This window comes from Zootermopsis nevadensis, unplaced genomic scaffold, assembly GCF_977971745.1.
Source record: "Zootermopsis nevadensis isolate Lab colony 2312 unplaced genomic scaffold, Znev_1.0 Znev_ptg000022l, whole genome shotgun sequence".
NCBI lineage: Eukaryota > Metazoa > Arthropoda > Insecta > Blattodea > Termopsidae > Zootermopsis > Zootermopsis nevadensis.
This window is the reverse complement of record NW_028259154.1, coordinates 7,398,724-7,424,208: the sequence shown is the minus strand read 5'-3', so window position 1 is coordinate 7,424,208 and position 25,485 is coordinate 7,398,724. Positions and strand designations below refer to the sequence as shown.

General features: G+C 37.6%; 2 protein-coding genes across 2 annotated transcripts; both read right to left on the bottom strand.

Annotated features, from left to right (window-relative positions):
- Window positions 1-10,458: 10,458 nt before the first annotated feature.
- Window positions 10,459-11,323, bottom strand: LOC147872982 (protein GVQW3-like). The gene is made up of 2 exons (XM_087354034.1): window positions 10,922-11,323; window positions 10,459-10,728 (listed from the first exon to the last, which is right to left on the bottom strand). Exons 1-2 carry the CDS (start codon window positions 11,321-11,323, stop codon window positions 10,459-10,461), a joined length of 672 nt encoding a protein of 223 aa, XP_087210160.1.
- Window positions 11,324-13,234: 1,911 nt separating this feature from the next.
- Window positions 13,235-25,190, bottom strand: LOC110830905 (uncharacterized). The gene is made up of 7 exons (XM_022066302.2): window positions 25,054-25,190; window positions 23,832-23,970; window positions 22,244-22,762; window positions 20,056-20,160; window positions 17,958-18,049; window positions 14,985-15,133; window positions 13,235-13,558 (listed from the first exon to the last, which is right to left on the bottom strand). Exons 1-6 carry the CDS (start codon window positions 25,188-25,190, stop codon window positions 15,088-15,090), a joined length of 1,038 nt encoding a protein of 345 aa, XP_021921994.2. The 3' UTR covers window positions 13,235-13,558; window positions 14,985-15,087.
- Between the last annotated feature and the right edge of the window lie 295 nt (window positions 25,191-25,485).

Here is a 25,485-nt window from a genome sequence, read left to right as displayed (position 1 = left end):
GGGACTTCGAGCCTGTGCGGGCGTAAGATAAGCACGGACTTCCAACAAAGAGACAGTAATGATGGATTAGCCGCAACTCATCATGCAAGCTGCCAGGGAATTTCACAAAATAAGGGTTGTGGGATTTGATTCCAAAAATCCCTCACAATGCACTTTACATACTTTTCTCGGAATCTTTTGTTTCTTTTCTCTTACTTTCTCCGATCCCTTAAGCACGTTGTGTGTCCTGAAGGTCACTTCACAGAGTTCTTCTTTGGATTGTAGTTGCAACTGATGATCCAAAAGCGAGGTCTATTAGCAACTTAAACAGTAAAAGAAATATGTTGTTTATATAAAAAATTGTACGTAATCTGTGATTATTGACAGACGTAGGTAGAAAATTATTTACATACATTCTTGGTAAAATAAAAATTCCACCTGCTGGAAACAAGAATACAAAATTGCAAAATCACGTTTCGGTCTTCCATGAACAGTAATATTTACTTCGGTATAATTGCATCGTGTGTTATTACGTCTCGCCTTCATTTAATTCTAGCTTCTTCAGTGCTGTTACTTGAACTCGGAGAATTAGTAAATTGGAATGCCCTGTACATGCGGGCTATTCTGCTTAATGAACGCCTTTAGATCGTCTAGGAAACTATTTTAGGATATCCAGCCTTGGGCCTTGCACTTCAAAATGGAAAGTTACAGGTCTTAGATAAGTACTTGAAACACATATTTCGTACACCTTAAGATTGGCCATTGCAGCGGGATAGGATAAAGCAGGAAAACATCGCTCATGTTAGCCGTGTTATCCTGATTAACACTTTGAGAAACGAAAAAGTCTTCTTTTCTATTTTCGTGGTACTCAATACACTGGAACACAAAGAACCGATCAGATAAAATGCATCTTAACATCTCCGGCAAGCGATTCACAGTCAACCACCTAGTCCTGGCTTAACATGGACCTGTTGTAGGCGTAGGAGCATTTAGAAGAGGCACGATACAATGTATAGTTGCGGGACGAAGGGGCTGCGTAACCTTCCGGTCTGAGACGTTAGCCAGACGTCGACTGCTAACACGTTACTTGCTTGCGTGCTGGCTTTTCTCGTAGTGCGTTGCATCACATTTCTCGCGATTTTAATTACGCAACCTTCGTTGTACGCGTGTACCGTGTTGCGACTTCTTATTGTGCATCACGGAAGATGAAGTTAGTGTCACTGTATTGTAGGGAACTTGTTAAAACAGTAATTTTCTTGTAGCAATTTTGCTTCTAAGAAGAAGAAAAATCAGTGAAGTAGGCAGACCAACCCTTTTTCTCACAAAAGTGGTCAAACAATCAAAGAATATGTTACGTCATTTTCTTGGTACAAATTTGAACTTCAAGTCTTAGACAACAGTCCGAACTTCCATGATTCCTTTGTAGATATTTTCTCTGAAAAATTATCGTCGCATGGAACTAAAGAATAAGGTGTAATAAAGAAGGTAAGCAAAAATTTTTCTTTGTTTACATTTCCTTCCTCTTTTGTAGGTGATATTTCAGGTCCTCGCTGTCGCGAAAATGCAAACTGCCTCTGGGATGTTGTGCCCTGTAATCTGGTAGAAGTTTTTCGACGTTTCAGAGGTGCTTGCTGCCTCCATCATCTGGCCAGACTACACGGCGCAACCTACGAGAAGACGGTCATATTCCTTAATATTCCATTCGTTAACTTTAAGCATTAAATTAGCTAAAATTGTCATAGCTGTCTTCTAGGATGTATATACTCAATTATCAAAATTTTACCCCCCCCCCATCATGGGAATTGGGTAACACGAAAAGTCACGCCCCAATACTGGGTTAAAAACACAGATTTTCATCTCTGGATTATCGACACGACAAAATTATAAGATACTGTGGCAACTGAGTGACCTGGCATGTGAACAAAAATAGCGTATCTAACAGAAGGCTTCGAATGTCTTTTGACATGATTTCAGAAGAAGAAATATTTATTACCTGGCTCACAAGATTCTGCTACGTGTCTCTAGCCAGGTGATTATACTTCACACCCTCACACACCACTCTTTCATGATCCTTTTTATATTACCCTTACATCTGCATATAGGTTTTAAAAAATATGTCATCCACCTATCCAGGTTTCACGAATAAAATCTTGTATGCATTTATCAGCTTTCTTATGTTTTCTACATGCCCCATCCATCTCATACTCCTTGATTTTGTCACTCTAGTAATATTTGGTAAAGAGTACAATCTTTCAAGCCACCGCTAGTTTGCCGAAGTCAGGTACTTGTAAATACCGATGACAGTAATATAATAGATGATAACATAAATGCAAAACATAATCAGGCGAAAAATCTCTTATAATCCTGTATAAACAATGGCAGATAACTGTAGATAATGAATATATCAACAAAATCAAAATCACTGATAAGGTCTTGATAAAACAATAAGTAATACATTATTTTAAAGTGTCGGAATTTAATATTAATATAGACGTTATGAGAACAATACTAGAATATTTACTGAATGTTTCTGAGTATTTCGGAATGTCTTATAGTCTCCTATAGATAGAAAATTAAATAAGCCTATTAAGTGTTACAAAACGAGCATTTTTTCATATTCTTTGTAGGCTACGTTACGAAGAACGTATTTTGAAAAAAGATAAATTTAAGGTGTTTGTAAAAGCGTAAGTAGACCAGTGTATGTGACGAAGAACTTCATATACGCAGGCCACATATTGTTCTTAGGCTAGTAAAAAGTAGGAAAATCAGGAAAGCGCAAGAAATTTTGTTAAAAAAACTCTTACCTAAATTGATATTAGAAGCTAATATTTTTACTACGACGACATCTACCGACGACAGTGAAGTGACTTACTAAGAACCAGACGACTAACAGCCTACTGTCATTTAGGATAATAAGTGCCAATATTTTTACTATTTACTAGCTGAATTACATCCACATTAATAATATTCTTTCAAAATATCTGTGCTATTACTATGCCATTTAATACATGTCACTTCTTACAATTTATGGGCTATTTATGATTTCTGTGCTAATATCCGGTACCTGTACCTATCCTGAGCCACATGAATCAAATCCATAACTTACAATCCTATTTATTCTAAGATCCGTTTAAATATCTTCCCATCAATGCCTAGGTCCTTGTCTGTTCCCTTCAGTCTTTCCAGCCAAAATTTTGCAGCTCCTTATTTCTCCCCTATGCACGCTACATGCCACGCCCATCTCATTCTCCTTTATTTCGTCATCCCAATTTTGTGAACACTACAAATTATGGAGTCCCTCATATGCAATTTTTTCCAACATCCGTTTTAGGTATATGTTCTCAAACCCTCTCATCTGAGTTCTTCCCTTAACGTAAGAGGCCAGGTATTACACGCTACAAAACAAACGTATAATTAGGTCCATGTATGTTTTAATCTTACATTTTTAGGTAGCAAACGCAAAGACATACAAACATAGACATGCATGCGGTGCTGTGGGTCTGAAACTTTTTATAATTGTAACCTGAAATTAGCAACAGTACAAAAATGGATTTGGGACCCACAATAATAAGCATGCAAGTCCAGTCTTACACAGCTGATTTTCCGAAAAGACATCATTGCGCTAATATGTTACAGAATCTTATTTGAATTTACAAATGCCCTTTGCGTGTATATGCCTGTCTTCTTTCTGAACCGATACAATTCTAATGTCTCTTTGTTCTTTGTTTGTTGTCTGTAAATTAAACTTACCGACGCTTGAGGCGGTATAGACAGGTTTCCCTTGCGCTCTTTGGGTTGCGAGTTCTAAGAACCCTGGTACACGGGTTAGCCGAGATCGTTCCACACACGATTCATGGAACTTGAGACTGGTCATAATTAGAACAAAAGAAACGCTGCTGGTCTAAAATATATGAACATATTAAGTTTCCTGTGTTAAGGCACTTTCAAAGATGAACATTAAGTGTACGTGGACAAAGCCTTCGAGACTCGAGGACATATGGCATGTCCCATTATGCATTACTTGCATCAGTGTTATTAAATAAACTCATAATGGTAAGGTCATGTGTGTCAGTTAGTATGTATCTAGTTTGCAAAATCGGTTAAAGAACTTCTTTAAAATGACGTATGGGCAATCCACGCTGCAAGTTGCTTCTCAAATTGCATTTTTAAGATGGCTATCTTGAGGGATATTACACGGCATGGTCTGGTAGATCAGGGTGATCATGGAGGCAGTATGGTTATTCTTTTGATGGTCATTTGTGTACGATGTCCATCTCTAGAAATAAATTGGCTCGCTTGGGTGTGAAACCAGGTCTCTCGCTCTGAGAGAACACGGATTGAGTGTTTTTGAGAAGTGTTAAAAACATAACTTACGAGAGACGAAGTAACATCGTGGAGAAAAATAATGAGTTGATGTTGGTCTTCTGGATGGTAATACCACGCGAGCTTGTAGGTAGACTCCTGCTTTTCGAACATACTGCCTCCATCTTCAAGTATAAAATCCTAATTTATAAACACATGTTCACATGGCGCTACAACCCAGATCAACATCGACTTCTTTAACGCCTTGAGAATACGTCTTGTAGACGAATGGAACCCATTTAACAGGCTCCGAATAGATCCATTAGTGTCCTTTGTGTTGGAATTATAATAATAGAAAATTTGTTTACGAAATTTAAAAACTATCCTGCCATTAAACATTCCGTACCAGGTGGTGGGTAATTTTCGTCCGTCCGTCCGTCCGTCGTACGAGTTTAACCAGGGTGAACATAGATTCACGATCCCCGCGCTGCTGCGGCAACTTCTCCGACAGTCCTGTATTAGGCGTTGCCTGAACATGTCCATGCAGGCGTTTAGTCTTCAAATAATAAAACGTAACATGAAGGACGCTTGGGGGGGGGGGGGGCAGAGGAGGTATAGCTCCTACTCATTCTTGACCTCGGCACTAGATGGGGTGAATGGTCAGCATCACGCCCCGGCCGCGCTTTACCCCGGGAAAGGACCCTGGTACCCATTGTTGAGGAGGCTGGGTGAGCCCCAGAGCCGTTCTGGACGCACAGACTAGAGGAAAAGTCCTCTAACCCTGTCGGAATCGAACCCCGGTCGTCCAGCCCGTACTTAGTCACAAAACTGACTGAGCTATCAATCAAAATGATATTCCCGATAAAATCAGGAAACAATTCTGGAAATGCTAGCTACTTTTCAATTCAAAATATTTTGCCTTCTCGTCTGATTTCTAAGAACCTAAAGATTAAAATATACAAAACAATAATTTTGCCTGTTGTTTTGTATGGGTGCAAAAAATGGTATCTCACTCTGAAGGAGGAACACAGATTGCAGGTGTTTGAGAATAGGGTGTTGAGGAGGATATGTGGGCCTAGGAGAGAAGACGATGGGGTCTGGAGAAAACTGCATAATGAAGAGCTTAAAAATCTGTACTCCTCCCCCAGTATTGTCAGGATGATTAAGTCAAGAAGAATGAGATAGGCGGGAATGTGGCATACATGGATGGGGCGAGAGGTGTGCACCGGGTATTGGTTGGGAAGCCTGAAGGTAAGAGACCGCTAGGGAGATCTAGACATAGATGGGAGAATAATATCAAGCGGGATCTGTGGGAGATAGGAGTTGAAGGCGATTGTTTAATTTGGTTCTTAAAAACCTACATGACGACAGCCACCTCCCCTACTCTCCGTTATTTAAGATCTGATTCTTTTTTCTGTTCTTAAATTTGGCCCGCAGTCCAGGATAAATTCTGTAGGATTTGAGGTTCTCAGGACGGTAAGTACTAATATGGCTCCTTTCTGGGTTGTAGCGCCGTGTAGTCTTGCTGTCTCATTACTCATCGATCTGATGATAGAGGCAAAAAAGACCTCTGAAACGCTGGTAAAAATCTACTAGACTATATGGTGCTACAATCCACAAGACAGCCATCCAGGATAAAATCGTCAGGAGCAGTTCTCAAAATCTGTTTCCCAAGAAATTTGAAACTTAGACTTTTATGATTCTCCGATAAAAAATTTATTTACAGAATCAGTCCTTGTGGTATTGTTTTAAAAATATGAACCTACACTAGGATTAAAAACAATGGCGCATGTGCAGCTGCACTTGCCCCATTGTTTTGAATTACAATTCATGTCCTTTATCGGGCGTTCTACACGTTCTACCGTGAGCGCAGAACACCCCATGGGCCCTTCCATTTCTGTCGCCTTTCCTATGAGTCAGATAACCATGGAGACATTGATCCTTTAATTGCCCATAATATTCCTGTTGTTATTTTTATTCCTATCGGTCTCATAATTCTTGCTGTTGAAACTGTTATTGCTTGTTCCCTCTAGCTTTGTCCCCCCTCCGGGCCTTTTCCGGATTAAACACCCGAGTCTAAACCATCTCATGTTAGTTCATCCAGGTCTCAGAATGATCGTAAATGCCGAGTGGCTTCGCCACCCGCAAGTAATAGCCTCCTTCACCTAGTCCAAACATCAGGATTCCTTATTTAACACCTGTGACTCTACTAGACAGGCCCTTCCACAAAAATGATCTTGCCCCCAGCAACTTTCTTTCACTTTACCTAATAAGTAACATACGTAAATGTTACTCGAAACAAACGCCGTCACGGTTCTTTCGGGTAGTCACACTGAAATAGTTTTAATGCCCGGAAAATGGTTCTCACGGTGTGCAAGACTTCTTCATATCAGGTCTATGCTTCGAATCTCTGCTCGTTCACCACTTACCCTGATTATGGGTTTCAATTATTTCTGCCAGTCCTTCCAGGCAAATACTGGAATAGCACGGAAAAGTAAGCTACGACCAGTTCATTCTATAGTCTTTCCAATTCATCAATTAGAATAATAAGTACCGTCGTTAAATGCACCAATAACAACTCCAAGGGTTCGCAAAACACACTGTACATTCATTATAGGTTGTAAACAGAAACAATTCTGTTACTCTTGTGACCATGAAAACATTTTATGGAGGAAGCTCAACTTTAATCTGGCGCCGTCTGCAGAACCATTGACGACGTAGTTGTAGTACAAATTTTCAAGTCTGTATAGACATAAATTGCATTTGATTACTTGAAAATGTATTAGTGCCAACTAACATAAAGCGATCACGCGGGTAGGGCTGTTTTTCCGTGGAAGCGTGGCGAAGACACGCAACCATGCATGATTCCCGGCGGAACGGAATAATAGTGCTATATGATGTACGTGGTTCTTACAACGCCTCAGGATGGCTCACGTTTCCCTTTAATAATTTCTGCGCCCGTTTAAAGGAATCTGACGTGACGATTCGCATGTAGAATACGTAACTCGTCTTTTTTCTCGCCACCGACAAAGCTGGAGAGGTATGTTAATGGAGGACATACTTTTCAAATGCATTCTTTGCTATTTTCATATTAAATTCGTCTTCACGTACTTATTGCAGAACCAAATTTATTTTACCAGAGCTAACGGCAGAAATAAAGTATGACTTAAGAGAAAAGACAAACATCCGATTTCGAAAACCGTTACCCTTCTTGTAGTATTAACACCAACAAGAAATGCCTGCCTTTCCGTTATATGCCGACAATCAACCTTGCATCTGTATGTTTACTTGTACATTACATAAATTTTACAATGTTATTTTATTTCTATACATATATTTATTTTTCCAGTCTATACACAAAACTTGTTTTTAAATAATGTTGTTAAAATTATTTATAACATTTACAATATAAATTGCATTATGTTATATTTTATGGCGCTTTTCTGTGTCGTATAATATTACATCTATCACAGCGCTTTTGATTTCGACGACATGTTTCGATGTTTACCACATCATCATCAGGCTTATCAATTCATATATTTTTAAAAACTATTGTACATTTGTGCATTGCGTTTATTGATTTTTAATTTTCAGTCTTCATCTTGATTTGGAGTATGCATTTTGATGTTCATTATCTGTGAAATTAATTTTTTCAAGTCGTGATTATGGATTTTGACATAGGAAATATAATAACAATTCAAAGAGTGTAAGGATGTAAGTTTTAAACGTAATACAAATATAATAGAACGTAATGAAAGGTAATAAAACATACCAGGTTGTATTGTGATGTGTCGGACGTCTGATATCCACAGACGATAAAAAAGCGCTGTGATAGATGTAATATTATACGACACAGAAAAGCGCCATAAAATATAACTTAATGCAATTTATATTGTAAATGTTATAAATAATTTTAACATTATTTTAAAACAAGTTTTGTGTATAGACTGGAAAAATAAATATGTATTGATATAACACAAACATGACGCAATTAAGATATAAATATTTTATTTCTATTGGTGTTGATGCACAAGACAATTGATATACACGAGATCACATTCTGTGCATAATTTATTTATTTATAGGGAGGTACCCCATGGCGAATACTTTGGGGGGGGGGATCACAATCCCTTCCCCTTAGGTTCCACCAGCTAAATCTGGTATTGATACTGTAATCAGGCGAGATTTCTACCTTGCACCATAATAAAAATAATACATTTATAATTATATAACTGACTACCCATTAGAGAAGTGTCCCACAAAACTTTGCTTCACATAAAGGGGATACAAAATTATAATCCACAAATTAAAATCCATTAACTGAAAACAACTACTCATTCTGTGAGTAATGCAGGAAAAGAAGAAGCATATATGGACAATCAAAAAATCAATTTTGTCTTGATTCTAAAAAGCCAAGTGGCAATGCACCAACAAGATTATACTGGACAATGACAAAGGTCTATCTTCTGGAGTTGGTTTTGCTCTAATCTTGAGGTGAATGGCTGTCATTATACCAGAGAGAATTCTCACCACTGCACATACAAGTGAAAAGGGTAAATGTTTAAAGGATTCATACTAGTGTTCTTAACTCCCCAGACAAAAATTTTCAAGTGTCAATGTGCCCTAAAATGTGCAGGTTATGACTGAAATGTTTTCTTGATGTTCTGCGTGTACCGAAAAATTAACAAACTAGTTACACTGCATGAGAATCTTACTTGTATTCCTCTGTGTTATCAAATAAAGCAGGAAAATGACAGAGACTCCATGGTTTGTGATACCTAACTTCCAAAAATGATACAAAGAAGGCAAACTTCAATAATTTTATAAGAAACTGTTTAGCATATAATAAAGTACTACACACCACAAAATGCTAAACATTTTGATAGAATGAATAATTGTTACTTTAGCAAATGCTGCTTTGGGCTCATATGTTTCCTTAGAGCACATAACTCACCAAAACGGCAGATAATATTGCAGGTGTAAACAAACCTATGAACAGAACTTACCTCAACAATTTTTCATGCTACTTTACATAACACTGATATACAATTTTTTAAAATTGTTTTCTTATGTAAGACATGTCTTCCTGGACTATTTTTTATGCTGTTTACAGATATATCTTCAGAATATTTCTATCGCCCTTAGTTAAAAGAGATATACGTAATTCGAAATACACAATTTTTATTCATACATGAATCCAAAATTACATTATAATAAATATGTACTTATTTTAACATTTTTTTGCTGATGACTTCCATTTGTAATTAGTCTCAAGCACATCCGTGATAATACTCGAGCATTAATCTGACAGCATGTTAACACTCCACTTCCCATGAAATGTCTTGGTAAAAATGCTCTCCATGTTCGTCACTAACTGCACCAAGATTTTGTGGGAAGCAATCCAAACGTGAGTGTAAGAAGTGAATCTTTTGTGACATGTTGCATCCCATTGCTTCACATGACTGAAGGAGTCTTTCCACGATTTCCTGGTAGTTGTCTGCTTTATTGTTTCCTAAGAAATTGCTGCAAACATCTTTAAATGCTGTCCAAGTTGCTAGTTCAACTTCATTCAAAATATAGAATGAAAAGTTTTATCTGTTGTAATTTTCCTTATTTGTGGGCCAACAATAATCCTTCCTTTTTTATCTTTGCCTCACTCAAGAGGGAAATTTCTGCTTCATAGCTTTGACAATTTTTTTTTACTAAACCAAGTTTCATACAGAGTGGCAGTAAAAATACTTTCGCAGCATCAACTATGGGACTGTGAACAACATTTCTTTCACCTAGGGTCAGTTTCTGACTTTTTTTCCAATGTTTCACCAGCAGTGCTTGTCCATGGCTTGGCTATCCATTTGCATATGAAGCAGCAACACTTTGTATATCCTAACCTGCATGGCTAACAAGATTGCTATAATTCCCAAGTCACCACATACTTTCCAACAGTGCTTGTTGTAGTTAATTTTGTCAAACAGGTTTTTCATGTTTTTGTAAGTCGTGCAAACCCTCACTTGCAGATAGAACATACAAGGTCTGTCCAAAAAGTATCCGACCTTGGGTCAGAAAAACAAAGTTCTGTATCTGGGGGTTACAATACCTAATCCCCTTCAAAGTAGGCCCCTTGTGACTCACACACTTAGCCCAGCGTTCCCTCCATCGCTGGAAGCAATTCTGGAAGGCTTATTTTGGAACGGTGTGCAGCTGCGCCGTCGCATTCTGTATGATGTCCTCGCGGCTGTCAAAACGGGAGCCTTTTAGCGGTGTCTTCATTCTCGGGAACAGCCAGAAATCACAAGGAGCCATGTCAGGTGAGTAGGGAGAATGGCGAATCTGCGGAATGCCGTGCTTGGCCAGGAAACCCTGGATCAGGTGTGATGAATGAGCTGGGGGCATTGTCATGATGCAGCTGCCAGTTGCGTGCGTCCCACAGCTCCGGTCTCTTGCTCCGAACTGCATCACAAAGATGATGGAGGACTTCTTGGTAATACTTCTTATTGACAGTTTGGCCTAGTGGTGCGTACTCATGATGCACAACACCCCGGTAAACGAAAAAAACAGTCAATATCACCTTCATATTGCTCTGAACCTGTCATGCTTTTTTGGGCCTCGGGGATGTTGGATGCTTCCATTGTGATAACTGGACCTTGGTTTCCGGGTCATATCCGTACACCCCCAACTCGTCACCAGTGATCACAGTCTTCAGGAACTCAGGATCCCTGTTGGCGCACTCCAGCATGTCCTGCGCTACCTCAAGGCAGAGTTGTTGCTGCTCCGGCGAAAGCAGTTTGGGCACAAATTTTGCAGCCACTCTTCGCATGACCAAATCCTCAGTTAAAATCGTGTTTGCAGAACCTCTGCTGATCCCAACCTCATCAGCAATTTCCCGGACGGTCAAACGACGGTCCTCCATGATCAATGTCCGCACTTTGTCAATGACATCAGCATTTCGGCTCGTTGACGGTCTCCCGGATCGCTGGTCACTGTCCGCAGACATGCGGCCATCTTTAAAGCGGTTGAACCACTCTTTAATTTGAGTGACCCCCATTGCATCATCGCCGAAAGCCTGCTGAATTTTGCGGATTGTTTCCGCTTGGGTATCCCAAAGTTTCTGACAAAACTTGATGTAGTATCGCTACTCCAAGCGTTCCGTCATCTTGAGCGAAACAAGAATGCGACGAACACGTGTTACACCACTTCGCTATCTGGCAGCGACAGACGCATCCAGCGGTACTGCGAGGAAGCAAAAAATCATGCGTACACATGAAAGTCCCTTCTACCACTACGCTCAGTTTCCCCACCCTTTTGCCATTACTTACCGTGGAAAAAAATATAGTCGGATACTTTTTGGACAGACCTCGTATAAGTTTGAAATTATATGTTATATTTTTTTAATGTCATTCAGTTAAGCTAAAAGATAGAAACAGGAATGAACAACACAATTCTTTAAACACTAGCTGAAACCATAATTAAAAACCGTTTTATGGATATTTTTAAAAATCTGTGGATAGCAAAATTCTGTTTTTAAATTTTTTATCAGCAATAAAATAACATTGAAATCACGTGTCATACATTAGGAAACAAAAATGTTGTATATCAGTGATAATAAATATAATAACCAACAAACCACAACAACTGGAATGTATTCATTTCAAAAATCGTTTGCATGTCAAAAAGAATTCAGGCAATAGCCAGCACATTTGTTCTATCAGTTGACCTTCTGAGAAGCCTTTAAATCTTCCAACTGATAAAATGAATAAACATGGAAATCTAATTATCCTCATAGCTGCAATGCCGGAGACAGACTTCCTGACAGCTCCTTGCCGACAGCCTGTGCCTCTTAGCACTGCTGTAACACGTCCGACTTTTACTTGGAAAGTACTTTCTGCCTACCATGACTGAGCCCTTTGTGCTTCACTCAGTTTCCACATGGGGACACTAAGACGTCATCTTAAGAGAGACAAGAGTGACTAACTTCACTTTTACCACATTCTGCTAACCATATCATCATAATCATATTTCCAATTAAAACCACCCTACATAATCTTTGCACTTCAACAGTTATCAACAGTGCATCATGGCTTACAAGCAGTCCAGCTGGCTGTGCATCATACTATCATACTGCTAAACCATTATTCCCACAATTAGTCTGGCCAGCAGCCCCACAACACATGGGCTTAAATCCCCTAGTCCCATACAATAATGGTTAAAATACTAAACTGAGGATCCACTGTGAACTAATCTAATGATAGAAGTACCATAAGTTGCCCAATATTGAATATAGATATCAAAATCTGACAAAAATAAACCTGTACATTATAAAGACAGAGAAAACATTCAAGTCTGAAACTGTTCAGCAAGTTCCTTATGAGGGAAAGGTAAAACTCTTCCTCCCAATAAGAAGGGATTCTTAAACCATAGCAACAAACTGTTCAGATTACAAAACATCAAGAGGCCAGAGAAGGATGTTTTACAAATGCCAGATCAGTAGAGAAATGGAATGAAGAAGTCACAGCAAAACACAAGAGTGTACTCAGTGAGAACAACTCACTTTTAGACTGGTTAAAGCACAAAAAGATCACACTCCCCAACAGTTTCATTCCAGGTTTGATTTTCAACCCCAAAGTTTCTTGTCAAGTAAATTTTGTTAGACTGGATCAGCTTAACTGAACCAGTATTCTAAACTCAAACATTGAAAATATTAATTAAGGCTGCTCCTTCAGTATACACTTCTGTAAAAAAAATGAATTTCATTTAACATACTATGTCCTTAAACACTGAATTTCCCAGTCATAAGCACACAATATTAATTTTGTATTGTACATCAGCCGTAAAGTATTATGTAAAATTGAACGCATAAGTGTATATCCTCTAGGAAACTTAATTACAATGATTTGTACTTTATGCAACTGGCATTCAGGTGAGTAATGGTGCCTTCAATGATGTAGAACTCAGTCAGTAGATGATGACATCACAGTATATATTTACTTCCAATGAAATATTAAATTTCTATCCACTTTCAGAATATCACAAAAGCAAAAATAAGTTCTTATTTTATCTAAACTTACATCTTAATCCTTTATTTTTTAGAATTGACTAACCAATCACATCATGACATTAACTGGGCCCTTTGTCACCATGACACAGCATCCACAGGTTGCAGATGGAGGAGAAGGCCTCCAGATATGGAGGGTACTATGAACATATTTTATAATCAATTGTGAACATCCAACAAATGGTTGTCCTCCAGCGAACAGTTCGGCAGAGGAATAACAACCTATTGCTGTAAAAAAACAGCACACTATAAAATGTTACACAAGGCATCAGACTTGAAATAATTCTATGGAACAACCTTAAAAAATGACAATGTTATCCATATAATAGGGTTTTAAAAAGTATAAAATTTCAACCAAAGAGAGTCTAGACAATTATGAAATGAAGCAGCATAAACCATGATTTGATGAAAAATGTTCAAAATTATTGTATTAAAGCAAGATAAACTGTAAGATTCTACAATCCAAGCCAAATGAATGGAAATAATCAGAACAATAGAACTTTCATGAACAAGAGACATTAGGACAGGATTTGAACTTTGCAAATTGCACCAGTGATGGCAAAATTGTCTGCATATTCACTCTTAAGATCTGTACCTTCCATAATCATGATATTGTTTTTTTTATACAATGTATCTGATATTCTTCTCCCATGTGGACGTCTACCAACCAAATCTATCTACAGTGAAACCTCTATCCATCGTTCCCGGAACTATCGTTTTCCCGGATGCATCGTCCGTTTTGTTCGGTCCCGAATACATCCCATATAAAATAATGTTACATTTTCCCGCTTCTATCGTTCCTCGAACTATCGTTTTATCGCATCGATCGTTCAAAAATCTTAGTCCCGGCCCACAATTTTCCCGCAATGATCGTTTCTGAGAATTTAAAATGCTGGGTTTTGAGATAAATTAATACCGAAAGACGCACAATGTTTTTGGAATACGCAGTAGCCGTGACCTGTTATGTCGCCCAACCAGCACATTCTTTTGGAATGAGGGTCAGCGGTGCAGGGGTGATAGTTGGAGTGAATGGTGGTGCTCATTGTCAGAAATTTTACGATTTTAATTAGGGTGCACTCATTTCGTTCCAGCGATGCCAGATGGCATGTGCAGTGTGAATTTCTTCACAAATGCTTTTATTACAAGTACAAAGGAAAGGCTGGCGGCACTTTTCATTCTTCTGGTTCATCTCGTTTCCAGCGGTTCAGGGTCTTCTACAGCTATGTTTCGTTGAGTTCGGCAGTAATAGTATTTCCATTCTTCCTGTTATTGTTCACGAAGAGGGTGGGAGTGGTGAGGAAGAGGAAGACGACGAATGCGAGCCCGAAGCTTTGCGAAGTTTTGCCGAAGCACACGCTGCATTGGCGAAAGTGAAGTCGTTCTTTTATGCGCTTAATATTAGTGAACGTGACGAGGAAAACATTTTGAACGTGGAAAGTGCTCTGTTTGGTCTAAAACGTAAAGTTTCGACAAACCAGTTGTCCATTAAAGACTTTTTTGGTAAAAAGAAGTAACTTTGAAAGAGAAACATTGTTTTTTTTAAATTTTTAATGCTTTCCCGCATCTATCGTTTTCCCGCATTCATCGTTTTTATTTCCCACCCCCGCCGAAAACGATGCATCGAGGATTCACTGTATATCACATTTTTCCTAACCTGCTGTTCCATCTCACATTTGGTCCTGTTCATTTTCAGGGTTCTTGTCACACCTTCTCAACAGCCCTGGAGGAACCATGGACTAGGTCCTCATTGTACTTCACTAACCTTTGTCAACAGACTTGTACATAGCTGTATGCTGTGAATTCCTGCAAAAGATGGATAAAATTAATGAAATAAAGGAACAGATTTGCATCTAAAAATACAAAAATAATATATATGAAAAATATGTAGACTCCGTTGAAATGCATATACCTTTCCAGTCTTTCTCATAATCACTATGTGTCTTTGTAGTTCAACCAATACTTTCCAAAGACACATGAATTCATGAGGTTTCAGGCAGTAGTATGACATATGCCATACCAAGAAAAAATAAATGAGTTTATTATATAAACAGTATTGCAAATAAAATTCAGAATTCTTATCAACTGGCTATGATAACAATCTCTCCAATAGATATCACTAATAAAACTATCACCCAATCTAATTCAATTTCACAATACTCAATTATGTGGTGCACAAAAGCTAGACATAATACAACATGAACATCAAATCAAGGCTACTGAAAAACAAAGCAATCATTGCTATATCACAATTTATAAAAAAAATGTGTTTTCTGAACATAATTATAAAACACAGAGTGATAAAAGCATCTATGAATAGAATATATAAATTGAGCCATTCCTCAGTTACAAGCAACTATATGCAAAATGACAGCAAAGCAGAATCCAAAGCATCCATAAAATCATATTTTCTCCCATTCTTAATGCAAGAGTCCAGACCTCCAACCAGAACACATAATTTTATCATAATAGTAGTTTCTACTAACAATGCTTCACAGAACCATTTCGTGATTTACGACTTTCTGATGAATACTTACCTCCACCTAATTTATAAAAAGTCATAACCTATTAACTCCACATAACAAGAGTCCTTGAGAAGCTGATAGTCACTCAGTCAGTCAACACACAACCTTTTACAGAATCAGGTCACAAGCATCTCCAGACATTTCAATTCAGTCCAAGCTCTTGTACACTATTTCTTAAAGATCCAATTCAATGTCATCCCCTAACCATCCAATTGCCCTGAGCACGTAATCAGAAAACTAGCAGTAGACATCAAACACACTTTGGAATATAAAATGGTACAAATAGCAGGGTATGCGGGTGACATAAATATTTTGGGAAGATCATTAAGATCAGTCAAAGAAGTAGTTGAAGTGCTAGGTGAGAAAGGGAAAGAAGTTAGATTACAAATTAACACAAGGAAAACAAAAGCCTTAATACGAACAAGAAGGAGAAGATCATTAGACCATCATATAAAGATCAAGGAACATGAAATAGAAGTGATGCAATGATTCACATACCTGGGAGTATGCATAACAAATGAGAATGAGGAAATGGTAGAAATACAAAGCAGAATTCAAGCAGCCAATAAAGCATATTTCTCGATATGACCACTGATAAAATTCCGTGGAATAAATAAGAAAGTAAAAATCACATTATATAAAACTCTCATCCATAGCATAATGACATACGGGAGTGAAATATGGGTACTCAATCAGAATGCAGCAGATAAAGTGGATCTGTTTGAACGGAAAATCCTGAGGAAAATTTTCGGCCCAACACAAGAAGCAGGTGAATGGAGGATAAAACCTAATCAGGAAATCTATAAATTATATAAAGACATACCATTTCACAATTTATGAAAATCAAGAGACTACAATGGGCAGGTCACCTGATTCGGATGGACAAAATCCAAATTCCAAAGATGGTAATCAAAGGAAGTGTTGGAGGAAGAAGACCAGTTGGAAGACCCAGGAACAGATGGGAGGATGCAGTTCAAATGGATGCCACACTGCTCCTGAGGATTAGAAATTGGAAGAAGGCAGCTGAGGATAGAACCGAATGGAAGGGGAGAATTGAAGAGGCCATGGACCGAATACAGACTGGAGAGCCATAGAAGAAGAACCATCCAATTTATGTTTTGGTCTATAAAATGCTCTCTTCCCTTTGCATTTTCTAAAAATTTACACACATTTTTCATCCCATCAATGTCTGCTATATGTGCTTCCTTGATTTGATCACTCTAATAATGAATACAAATTATGAATGTTGTCTGTATTATTACCATAAAACACAACTAATAATTTAATAATCTTCAGTCAATCCAGTCTGAGTCAAATTACATATATCTTCCTTTGATAAAGTTATCAAATCTACTGTTCACTTATAAAGCTATCAATACACTATAATCACTTCCTTTACTATACAATATACATGTTGGAAATATGTATGGCAACATTTCCAATGGGAACCTCACAAAAACACAAACATTATCAGTCTCACTGTACCATAATTTCAGCTAGTTTCTCGTTGCTGGAGGCCAAAATATTTCCCCATCTGAACTAGTCTTGGTACATCCATGAAGATTTTTAAACTATATGGTGTAAAAATTAGTTATTTCTCATTTCGCACCCTTCCAGCTATACTCAAATAAAAACCATGTGTTTCAATAAAATATGTATACAATATTTTAACTAGAACATGTAAGAAAGCATAGCTACACAGGTCATTCAACACTATAAGAGCACCATGCTCAGTGGAAAACTTGCTTATATTCTTCAAGTTATCTCATATTATCACACATTAGAATCTTATAACACAAATTACGTTAATAACCAAGTTCATCTTTTTTTTCCTTATAACATAATGCATTTACATCTTTATTAGTTTCCTTTCATTTGTCTTTGTCAACACTTTCTATCAAGCCATGCATCTACACACATTTCAGCTGTGATAACTACTTTTGCGCAATTTGACAAATACATTTTTTCAACAGCAATTCTACTAGAAATGTTTCATTGCCTGACTGTACATTCACTACTGAAGAAGCATAATTTCTGCCACAGACACCTGAATCAGTGTACTGTTTCACTGCAGGCCTACTAATTAGTCCAAACTTAAAACTCACCCATTACAATCCTCAATTTTTGCCTCATGTTCTCCTGTTGTTACTTCATCTTTCACCCCTGTTTTAACAGCCATAAAATCCTTAGCTTCATCCTAAACAGAGAAGAAATATTTTTGTCTTTAGTTCTCATTAAACACATTTATGTTACAAATTACAACACTATAAGCCAGTTTTAAGAACCTGAACATTAACACACTGCACAATCTAAAACAATAAAGTTTAAAAATAAGGTTTTATATTCATAGGTTGTATATTAATTGTTTACCTTTCTTGTTTTATTCAAGTTTTTAAGTATCAACAAAGCATTATGTTATTCTGTGCAGAATTCATTCATAAATATCTCAATGAAACTACAAGAGAGCTGGCTGATGTGAGAGTTAAGTGTTCTGTGGTTTTTCTCCGTTCCTCAGAGAAAAAATATCATCTCAATCCTGATTCAACCCTCGTGACAATAAAAACACCCATCTTTACCTCAATACTTTTCACAGCAAAACTTCAGCAACATGTAAACTGTGACTGATTGATGTAGACCAGTGGTATTCAACCTTTTTTGTTCGCGTTACCCCCAGATATAATTTCTCTTCAACTTTGTACCCCAAAAGTTGTTGGTGTATAATTCAAGTTATACATAGTATATAATGTACATCTAAAATAAATTGAATAAATTACAGTACTGATTATTCAGTGTTTATCATAAAATAATTTTGTTTTAAATCTCACGTATCACCTAAGTTGTCTTCGCGTACCCCAGGTTGAATACCACTGATGTAGACAACACAGTAAATACTGGTGGAATAATGCAATGTGACTACTGCACTCCATTCACTGTTATGCTTTAAACATCAAATCACTACAGCAACAAAACCTATTCATTGGGAGCTGTAATGTAGTGGGTAGTATTCCAATTTTAGAATATTCCTAATTCTTGGTTATGAAAACCAAAGACCCTTTATCCTGACTGCAGTTCTTTAGTATTTTCCACAGTTCCTAAAGGCAAATGCTGGGACAGAACTTTACATTAGACAGTGGTCACTTTCCCATCCTTTTGTAACTCAACATTCCTCATTATCTTGCTACTTCCAATTACATTCACTGACAGAGCATTGTTAAACAAACCAATATACAAACAAAACACTGCATCGCTATTGTTTTACCCCTTCGATGCTAAAGATCATCTAAATACCACTTAAAATTACAATCTGTACCACAAAGAGAACACAATGCTTTTCCTCTACAAAGACAAGTGGGTAATCCTGTGTAAGGAAACAATCATTGTTCACATGAAATCTCTAAATATACTCTGTGGGTAAAATGAAATTACTGATTATTGAAGCAAATGTAACATACAGCTATCAGTAGGCTTTATAGGGATAATCATTTCAATTCAATGAACTTCTGCTTTGGTTTCAACAACTTTAATAATTGGTATCTGTGAAAATTCTTCTGCCATTTCTTGATATGTGGTTTTAATCAATGAAAATTATAAGCTGCCAAACTTTTCCTTCCTTCTTTTCTTTCAATGTCACTCTACAGTTTTTGGATAACCTAGACTGCCTCTGATGTTGAGGTTCTGAAACCATGTTTATTGTCACTAGTAGGACTCCTTGGATGGGAAATCAGCCCATCACAAGGCCTTAACCTACACACAGCAGCACTACATAGAAAGACAAGGACAAACATCCATGCTCTGAGTAAGATGTGAACCATGATCCCAGTATCCAAGCAGCTAACACTGACAACGCTGACCATGTGGCGACTGTGATCAGCAAATTACCGAAATAACACATGCATACACAAACAAATAAACACATTTATGTTTGTTACACAGAAATGGTTAATATAGAATATAAATGGCCAAAGGGATTGTAAAAGTGACTCAGAAAGTAATGGGTAATAGATCTTACTGTCATTAAAATTATCCAATTGCCTACACATTCCTCACATCAAATTAATCCACCTGGTGAAATGAACCTGTATAATTCACTTAATGAGCCAGTATAACAGGCACTGTTCTCAAATGCCTTCAAACACAAAACATTTCAGAACCCAGTGCTAAGACTGACACCAATCATTGATACACAGTATATCTCCAACTCACCTCAACTTCACACTTGACAGCAACAAGAGTGAATGAAGCTGGAAGCTGGGTTTCCCACTGTGATGACAGCATGTCTGGCTCCATCTTCATTATATCCACATTGTGCTGCAAGAATCTTGCCAATTAAGACAGGTTTATACTGCAATAGCAAATATTCATTTGGTGCGAAGTGGAGTTTGCTTGCTTCTTTATTTTTATCATTAGGATTTTGTTCCGTCACTGTTTATGTAGATGGCTGGCTTTTGGGTTTCTGAGGTGCTTGATGCCTCCATCATCATGGTGATGAGTAAACTTTACTCAATCATCAGTGAACTTCTACAAGACTACACTATGCAACAACCAGAAGACAGCCATCTTCATGCTCACCACCTTGAGAACCTGAATGTCACTTTTTATTTGTTACAATATACTGACAATAGCATGTTCCAGCAGTTCTAGCAGTACAATGGTTTATTCAAATGACATTTTAATCAAAAGTGTTCCATTTATCACCCTTCACAATTTCATGGAGGAGAAGGAAGGAAGGGAAGAAAGATGATGATAAACTGCAGTGCTTCAAGAAAGGCAAACTTATATTATAATTAATTTATTAACAAATTTAAGAATGGAAAGGTTATGGCAGTTTAAGAATTTTTGTGGAATGTGAGCATGAAATTTCAACAAACATCTACATCTCATTCAGCAAAGAATTAAAGAAGACACAAACATGACGGAAGACATAACACTGTTGTTTTTGGAGAAAGGTGCTTCATACACTAGCCTGATCAATCACTTGGAAATTCTGAAGAGTAATTGCAGACATACAAGAAAAACTGCTGTCCCATTTTCCATTGTTCCAATTTAAAAACACTGCTGAAAAAATTAACTGCATTATCAACATAAACTTCTTACTGTTCACAAGGTCAAAGCTCCTAGTAGCAGCTCTCATCTGTAGAGGTCTCTCATTTTTCAGCAATGTAATAATGTTGTATCACATCCAGTTGATCACTACACAACTGTCTGCATGTGATTCAAGAGACAAGAACAAATTCCCATCTGCCAAGGAACAGAATATGGACTTTATCTTACCTGGCCACATGAAGACAGAACTAGAAGCCATTTCCAAAACATCATGGTTTTAACACATAAATGACAGTGGGGGGGGGGGGGGGATCTTGCACAAACTTGAATTCTATTTACCAGTTAATAAATATTTAAATACAGAAAATTGATAAAACTAATTGATGAAAGACTCTTGGGCAGCAAGCTGCATCAGATGGCTGAATGGTGAATGAACCATTTCTTCCACTAATGTTGCAAGAGACATCTCTGCTCTCATCCTCAGAGCAGCTGCAAAACGAAACTGGTCCTATGTAGCACGCTTGCCGATGGGAACGTTGGTGGAACCATTCAGCCACTTGACGCGGCTTGTTGCCCGAGTCTCTCATCAACTTTGGTCGCTGCAAAAGCTTTACTTTATACATGATAAACTATTAATAATATTTTTTTCTGACATTTGAATGTCTGCTGCTGCTGCTTCATTATATGGTTAAGGGATATTCAATATTTATTGTACAGTAAAAGGTTGGGAAATTCCAGTTGGAGTTTAATTCTATGGTTAACAGTTTTAGCTGCGTGCTATAATGATGCAAGTCAAATTGGACTGCACTTATGATATGACACAAGGCTGAAAAGGTTAAATTATCTCTAGGCTCAAAGTGTGCCAATTAAAAAAAAAGCCATGCTATACGTAACTAGTTACTGGCTTCTCATCATAGTGGTCTGGGTTCACATCCAAGCCAGTCTAGTTGAATTTGTAATTGACAAAATAGCAATGGTACAGATCCCCCCCTCCACTCATATATCATCTGAGCCCATTAGCAAATTCCACTGAGACAGTCTCACTGAATCACAGCAATAATAATGTTAACACATTATATTCTTGTTGTTCTTACAAAATATATACTGAAATATGTACAAAAGTAGCGAGTAAAGCCAAAAATTTAAAATAAACTAAGTACAAATTTTGAATAAAAGTATCCACAATCAGTTATACTGAAACTGTTGATAAATACAATTACTACTACTGGGTAAATGCTTGAGGGTATTATATGCCTATATATGGCTTGCATTTCTTTCACTCACTGACAAATGGCAAAGAATATAACAATAAAGGGGAGATAGATTAATGTTCTGGAGTGTACACAACCTGAGATTGTGGTGATGAAGATGCTGAAGTGACATTTGGAAGAGATGACCCACATTGGCCATTATTCCAAGAACCTGATTCCCAATGCACTGGTTGCTGGTTATCTAGATTGCCATTGGAATATTTGCCCATGTCTGCTTCAAAGAGAACGTTGTTGATATGGTACTGAACAATTGCACACGTACGACTATCATAACCTCTTAATTTATGAGCAATATGTTCACCATAAACAATGCAATGATCTCTCTTTTCATTTCTTTTCGAAACTTCTTTTAATATTCTGTATGCTTCCGTAACTCTAGGATCTTCTACGATTCGTTTCTTCTTATTTGGCAGGACAATTTTCATGTGTGACAAGGATTCTTTACGTTTACACTGCCTCTCTTGAGTATATGGCTGATCTGATGTATGTTCTTCAGCATGACCAACACACTCTTTTTCCACATCATTAGTTGAAGATGCCTCATTTTCCATGTCCACTGTAGCTCTAGATTCTTCAAAGTCATCTTGTTCAACTATCTGAAACAAAATTATATTTCAAAACAAAAGATAAATACACACATTCTGAATGTTACTAACATAAATAATTAAAGGTATAAATTCTGTACAAATTGCAGTTTTTATGCCCTACAGTCAACAGCAACCCTTAATTTAATGGACTAATCGAGGGGAAAAGGGTGTCTAGTAATGCCAATTGTCCAGTAAATTACACAGTTGTTTTTATATATATTGCAGGTATTTGAGAATAGGGTGTTGAGGAGGATATTTGGGCCTAGGAGAGAAGATAATGGGGTGTGGAGAAAATTACATTATGACAAACTTTGTACTCCTCCCCCAGTATTGCCAGGGTGAATAAGTCCAGAAGAATGAGATGGGCGGGGCAAGCAGCGCGCATGGATGGGACAAGAGGTGTGCACCAGGTGTTTTTTGGGAAGCCTGAGACCACTGGGGAGACCTAGAAGTAGACAGGAGGATAATTTCAGGCAGGATCTATGGGAGATAGTAGTTGAAGGAGACTGGAATTTGTTGGCCCAGGACAGGGTCCGGTGCAGGGCTTTGGTTAATTCAGTGACGAACCTTCTGGTTCGGTTAGCCATCTAGTTAGTTATTAAGTGATTTGTAATCATACATTTCAATAAAGTGTTAGTGACATCTAATAATGATCTTAATATGAACATGACTATATTTCAGTTTCATAAGATTCATTTAGTGAGCCACTTTGATGATAAATATGTGTGGATGAATTCCAAAGTTGAAAATCTGTATGATACTTTGACCTGATGCTGTTCCTTAACTACTGCATATAAAACTCTTGAAGTATGTTTACTTACTGGTAGCCTCACCCGAAGTTTCCAATCCACAAGGAAACAATAGTCAAGCTGGCACCTCTAAAAGACTAGACATCAAATATGCTTGTTGTCTTCTACCTACCAAAAGGTGATCAGTATGACTATTTGTCTTTCCAGCAGGCAACAAGACCCCACTTAACATGGACTACTGAGTGAGAACAAGTTTCTTCAAAACATAATAATTCAATATAAGAGGAACATTTACAATGTTAATTCTGATACATCTGTTGTGACCTCACCTCATCAGTGCACTGCGTCTGTCTTGGTTTATTCCTGTCAATCAGAAACAGCAGGCTCTTGAAGGCAAACCATTTGGACTGACACACTTCATTTGTACCAGTCACAGATGTTTGACATATTGATTTACGGCGCTCCCTCCTAAACGAAGCAAGAAGCGAATTAATTTTCTTTTTTGCTGCATACCTGTTTGTGTTAAATAATGTGGCTAACTCCTCCCACGCATCGTTTCTCTTAGTTTTAATTTTGAAAAACTTGTGTCTAACATCCCATAGAACAGGACGATCCCTATACGCTTCTATAAACTTAAGAACTAAATCTTCAGACCACTCCATGTATTTAATAGGAAGAAATGTGCAACAAATTATGTTTTTCTTCGAGTATTAAGCTAAAAAGTTGTTACGTCTTCAACTGACTAAACATCTTTAAATAAACAAATGGAAGAACTACTCGCAAATCATTGGCAGAGCAAAGTTCACACCTAAGCTGACACCACAGATTATACAAACCACAAATTATACCAACATACAAACTCTGAAGCATAACGCAGGCGGCCGTCCTCTGGGTGATTGTGCCACGTTGTCTGGAAGACATTTCAGAGGTGCCTGGTTTTAGCTGCCTCCATCATAAGGGCGCGTGCGGCTTTTTTGATCGCCCTGAAGATGAAGGCAGCAAGCACCTTTGAAACGTCAGTAAACTTAAGAACCTGAAATCTAAATTGAAACAGAATGATCTCTAGTTGTGCTCGTCTGTCTCATTTTCAATATTACAGTCAGATGAAGTTTACCGTAGAGACTGTACACGTCTAGTAATCAGCATGCAGTGTACATGATTCGTATCGATCAACCGATAAATAGAAATGAAGATTTTTCTATTTCACTCATATTTTGAACAAATAATTGATATTTTTCAGTCAAATTTAACTATAGCCATCCACACAGTTTACAATCATCTGTATCATAGATTAATACCGACACCAAACTAGATTAAAGACTATGAAACCTCCGAAAGGAGGCCCTATGCTCCACTTAGTAGTAGTTACAGGGACTATACATTCATCCAAACTAAATAACACAATCTTATGTTGGCAACGTAAGCGGCGTTGACGTCACTTTCGTCGCAGATAATATTACTACAGAACTATCTGGCGGTAGCAGCCGGTATCAATTTGAGGTAACAGCCACTTACAAGGACTTAGTAGGTAACAACTAACTTAACCATTACCATCGTCCGTTCACATAAAGAGGCGGTTCATTTTCCAGACTTGAAGGGCTACCCTGACTGAGGTTTTCCGTGCTTTTCCTTAGTTGTAAGGCGAATGCCAGGGTATAACTTAATAGGGGCACACATTCCTGAACCATTTAAGTAGGAGAGGAATGTGAACCTAAAGATTGTGTGCATTTTGACTGCTGACATATCCTACATTCAGCCATACTACACATGGATCGCACCTCATTCTATAGGTAACAAGGATCTTGTGTAACTCACTGCACACTGGGTTAAGTATAAAGAAAGTATTGGTAAGATTCCTGTGCATATTGGGACAGGATTTAAGACTCTTTTCGGTTAATATCCAAACACAGTACTAAATACCTAAAATCACTGCAAAGAAGCCAATATTACATTTTAGAATGGGGAGTGAAGTTAGTCGCCTAC